Source organism: Limulus polyphemus, unplaced genomic scaffold, assembly GCF_000517525.1.
Source record: "Limulus polyphemus unplaced genomic scaffold, Limulus_polyphemus-2.1.2 Scaffold14, whole genome shotgun sequence".
NCBI lineage: Eukaryota > Metazoa > Arthropoda > Merostomata > Xiphosura > Limulidae > Limulus > Limulus polyphemus.
In genome coordinates, this window is record NW_013665624.1 from 1,697,715 (window position 1) to 1,703,413 (window position 5,699).

At 32.7% G+C, this 5,699-nt stretch overlaps 1 protein-coding gene across 1 annotated transcript in view; it reads left to right on the plus strand.

Annotated features, from left to right (window-relative positions):
* LOC111085299 overlaps positions 1–5,699 on the plus strand; it is a 78,920-nt gene that overhangs the window by 23,861 nt on the left and 49,360 nt on the right. The window contains exon 5 of the mRNA XM_022383207.1: positions 2,448–3,693. Within this exon, the coding sequence (XP_022238915.1) occupies positions 2,448–3,693 (1,246 nt within the window). The remainder of the gene's footprint in view (positions 1–2,447; positions 3,694–5,699) is intronic.

A 5,699-nucleotide genomic window follows, 5' to 3' on the forward strand; every position in this document is an offset into this window, starting at 1 on the left:
TGTATTGTCTTGATTTAGATATCAGCATCTTTAACCAAGCATTCAAACTCAATAAAACAGATACTTTAACTTTAAAACTATACATTTCCAATTTCCAAATATTCTAAATATGTTATGTTACGATGTTTATTATTCACATCTTATTGGATACAGTGAAATTTGTTCAACATTTCAAAACTTCATGAACAAAGCTTTTAATCTCACTCGCATTTTTCTCAAACAAAATTTTTCGTGTACACTTAATATCTGCAACTCATTCAATTTTGTAGAAAATTCAGAAATATTTTCTTACCAATTATGGGTTTAGAATTTGTACATAATATCATGACACTTTCAAAACTTTCATGTCTAGCTTTAATTTCTTAAAAATTATTTAATGTAATGTTGAACCACTTTAGTCTACTGAATAACATTAGTTTTATCTCTTATTTTAAGCTCATACTACATATAGTTAATAGTAGCTTCCGTATATGGTATAAAATTACCTCATTAGTGTATGCTTATTTCTTTAATTTTTATATTTATGATTGTAGTAACTTCATTTTCCAATTATTATTATTATTATTGGGCTTTCTCGAATTTCATCGTGTTCAGTTTTCGGTTGTTTTAGATGGTTTAACGTTATTACTTCCTGTTGACGACTCCAGGTGTTTTGCTAAATGACAGAGGTTAGCAAAGTTTTGTTTGTTTGAAGTTAAGCACAAAGCTACACAATGGGCTATCTGTGCTCTGCCCACCACGAGTATCGAAACCCGGTTTCTAGCGCTGTAAATCCGCTGTGCCACTGAGGTGGGGGTGGGGGCAGGTTAAGAAATTAATATTAGCTGTGTTAGACGTATCTCGAAGTATGTTTAGTATATTATTTCTTTATTACATATAACATTGTCTAATTTTAATTATAATATAAATATTTTAACTAATCACTATACGATTTACGTGGTCATTTAATATGTTATTTTTTTTTATCTTCTCAAGCATTGCATTTTGGCTGTATTATTGATAATATTTACCTCAACACCTAAACAGTAACGTGCCATAGCAATTTAACTCGCATATCAGGATCTTCTACAATTACACTGTCTGAACCGTTTAATAAGTTTTCTTTAGTTATACTATGTTTCAGGGAAAATTGTGGAAAGTTTTTTTGTTAAGGGCGAGGGTACTCAACTGATGAAGGATTGTATGCTAATCGTTATAAGATTGGTTTGGTTTGGTTTGTTTTGAATTTCGCGCAAAGCTACACGAGGGCTATCTGCGCTAGCCGTCCCTAATTTAGCAGTGTAAGACTAGAGGGAAGGCAGCTAGTCATCACCACCCACCGCCAACTCTTGGGCTACTCTTTTACCAACGAATAATGGGATTGACCGTCACATTATAACGCCCCCACGGCTGAAAGGGCGAGCATGTTTGGTGTGACGGGGATTCGAACCCACGACCCTGAGATTGCGAGTCGAGCTCCCTAACCACCTGGCCATGCCGGGCCTCATTATAAGAAAAAACGTAATTAAAGTATACTTAAATAGCTATACATATTACCATTTGACTTTTAGCTTAGATATTGGTAGGTAGGAAGATGTATTCAGATCGGGGATTTAGAATTTCCAAGAGGTTGGGATGTCTTTTTACTTATCACCATTGAATACAACGAAAGTGGATAAACTTAGGACACCAAGACCATCAAGTAAGGAAACTACAACATGTCATACACCAGTCCTGGTAAGTAAAGTATGACATCTTGTAAAATATGAAGAGCCACGTAAAAAGTTGAGTGACAAAAGCTGTCTTTGTCCAAAGCAACAGGATGCAAAACAACAGAGAAAGATCATTGTCTGAAAATAAATCTACAAAGGTATGGAGCTCACCAAGTTAAGGCTTCCAATTATACCTCCCTTTGACCCTTCTCATATCTGAAACAGCTGAAGATAAAATGAATATATTCATGCTATCCCATTCGACAAAATGGTGGTCAAGTCACTGAACACAATGCCTATAGATTTCTGTGCAATTATACTGTTAAAACAAGTTCTGGGAAATCGTCATTCCTGTATTCAAGTTGGATTATAGAAAGCACCAAGAGAGATTAGACATAACAGTGCTACTATGGCCATCCTACAGAGCATAATCAGACTTTGCGATATACGATGTCAAAATGAATATAAAGCATATTAGACAGGAAATTATCTGTATCTTATTTCTTAGTTTATTACCTATTTGGCTCTAAGAAAAAATCTCATTATGAACTGCTTTATAATTTTATTACTCTAATTAAGCTTCACAAGAAAGATCCTTAGTTTGTGAATTTATACAATGTAGAGAACTTTTGTATCTAAAATCTGCATTTTTACATGGATATGTGTGTCATTTTATTTATACTCATACTTTTTTATTTGCATAAAAAGTGTAGTTTTTCAATGGCAATTATTTCTCTCGTTTTTCTAACACACTAGGATCACAAGAAGACGTTCTGCTTTTCCCCAAGACTTTAACAGTAACATTACTAACAACTCATTGTCATGTATATTCTGGCAGCACATCAAATATAACAATATCTTCCAGAGAAAAATCCTCACAAGTTAGTGATACATCACTTAAAAGCAACGCTTCCAGTGGTTCTATATCAAATATATCTGTGTTTTATGGAATTCCATATGTCCCACCTGTGTCTACAGTTGATTCTTCTATAAAAACAACAACCACCTTTACAGAAAATTCTACATTAAACGAAAACATACCACCAATTGAACCTGACTTCCCAAGAGACGGATTACAAATTAGGCCTGTGTTTTTCGGAATGCCACATCTCCCACCTGTGTCTACAGTTGATTCTTCTATAAATACAACAACCACCTTTACAGAAAATTCTACATTAAACGAAAACATGCCACCAATTAAACCTGTCTTCCCAAGAGAAAGATTACGAATTAGGCCTGTGTTTTTCGGAATGCCACATCTCCCACCTGTGTCTACAGTTGATTCTTCTATAAATACAACAGCCACCTTTACAGAAAATTCTACATTAAACGAAAATATACCACCAATTAAACCTGACTCCTCAAGAGAACATTTACCAAATACGCAAGTGCTTTTTGGAATGCCGTATGCCCTAAGAATTTCTGCAGATATGTCTTTGTCTACAAATACATCAACTACCCCGATACAAAATGCTACTTCTTCAAATACAATAACCAGCTTAATACAAAATACTAGATTAACTAGTAACTCGTCATCACTTAAATCCGTAGCAGAGGAGGATTTTGCAAATTTGGACCATCATTCTGAACCAATGCCAATTTATTCTTCAAATGGATCATTGACATATAATACTCCAAGAAAGAGAGTTCTTGAAAATGACATTCCAGTATTAAGCAAGATAGTAACATTTCTGTTACATTTACCTCTGAATGTTCTGACGCATTCATCAAATACATCTTCAAACTTTGGTACTAATAGTATTCATTCAAATTATGGTTATCAAGATAATGTTTCAATAGTAAAAGGACCAGTGGAGCTAGCTCTAACTAAATTGCCTTTACCAAATGCTTTCTTTGATTTAACCACATCAAAAAGTATAGCTTGTGTTCAGGATGGTAATTGTGAAACAATGTTAGAGAAGTCAGTTTCTCACAAACTGTTTAGACCCCAATATTCAAATCGTTTAACTAGCTCTGGTGACTTCCAGTCTCATTATGAAAGGTGAGTTATTAACAGTCCATAATCAAATGCAACTAATTTCCTTATAGAGTTTGTATTTATTAAAGTTATCATGAAATAATCTGAAAATTGTGTTAGCACTAACTTGCTACTATGCTATTAATTCACACACACACACACACACACACACTCTCTCTCTCTCTCTCAATAAATAAAACAAAATACCAAATTTAATACATATCATATACCATATTCTTCAGCAATGAAACATATGAACCAAACATTTAATGATTTTAACTGTTGATTCTGTAATATTGTGATTTTCAATTAATATTTCTCACGGTTTATGAGATGTAAAGGGACATGACATTAGAAACTAAATTTTTATACCTTCATGATGCTATTTCTTCTCAGAGCTATCCAACTCATTTTCGAAAGATTTCTATATCAGTGATGCTTTAAAACTTTTAAAAGATGTAGCCAATTTAAAATTCATAGGCAGTTGTGTAAATGTTCAATATGTGTTGGATATATAAGTTTGTTTAGTATAAGTGATATTATTTAGGTTATTTTGTGACTTAATATTTAATGATTGTTTAGTTTTCATGACAGAACTGTTGACGGATGATTGTTTTAAAAAGCGTTAGTTATGACAAGTTTCGTAGATTGGTTCGAGTCGTTCGTTGTGTATGCAGTTTCATTGTTCTAGTGTTGTTGACGTATTATCGATGCCTATCAGTTTTTTTCGCTACGTGAATATTGTTACATCACAGCGTCTCGTAGTTTGTAGTAAAGTTCTAGACCTCATTTGGGAAATGTATATATATATATATATATATATATATAAAGGAGACCAAGTGAGCATAAGTCAAGTTCAGTCAAAAAATAATTAGTTAGTGAAAGTAAACGTGAAGTTAGCCAGTATGTGAGTGATTAACTTTAACGGTGATTTCTATAGTGTGTTTCACAGCTGTATGGTAACAACAGAGATAGGAAAAATAATTTGTCTTGTCAATTGGGTTCTAAAGTAATTGAGCTAGTCTGTGTGGACTATTGACGAAATTTAGAGACAATTATCTAAAGCTCAGGATACAACTATGGTAACAAACAAAATAGGCTTAGTAAACTTTAGCTGTAATGGGCGATATTTAAAGTGAGTTTTACAGTTAACAGAGATAAGGACAAATAATTAATTTTGCCAGAGGTTGTTATAAATTAATTGAACACGACTGTGTGAACTTTGAGAAAAAGGAGACAATTATTTAAAGTTCTGGATACAGCTGTGATAACATACTGGGTAACGTAAGTGAATTTATCGCATATTGTATAGTGAGAAAGACAGATAGAAAAGAATAATTCATCTTGTCATCTGGGTTCTAAAGTAATTGAACTAGCTTATGTCAACTTTTGACAAACAAAGATAATTATTTAAAACTTTAGCTACAACTGTGATAACCAATAGTGTAACGAATTTTTGTATATACATTTGACTTGTTTTAAACATATTATTTTAAAACAAGTGGATTTTCTGCTGTCCGTTTATTGCTTGCATTTATCGTCAACAAGTCCCACAAACCTACTGTAAATAATCCGGCCCTATAAAACTGACAGTATTAAAAACTTACTTTTCAATAAACAGCGATTTATTGTACACATTTCTAAAAATGAGACTGTTCCCAGTCTCAAAAATGCGATAAATTACCAAATAATTTACTGTACAGGATAAAAGAAAAAACTCCGATGAGACTGCAAACAGTATCATACACTCAACATGTTTCGACATGTTACTGTAACATCTTCAGGAGTGTAATGTTTTGCAAGAATCAGACATATTTATAACCATACAAAAATTCACTTCTTATTTCAATAGATTCACGTATATCCATAATATTAGTTCGTCAAGAAATTAATGTCATTTTTTTAGATGAAAAAACCGAACAACTTATATATCAAAACAAAACATTTACTAAATGAAATTGTATTCATTCTATCGATGATGCTTTTCCATCTTACAATCAGGTTGTTAATGCTCTGATTAAAGACATCAC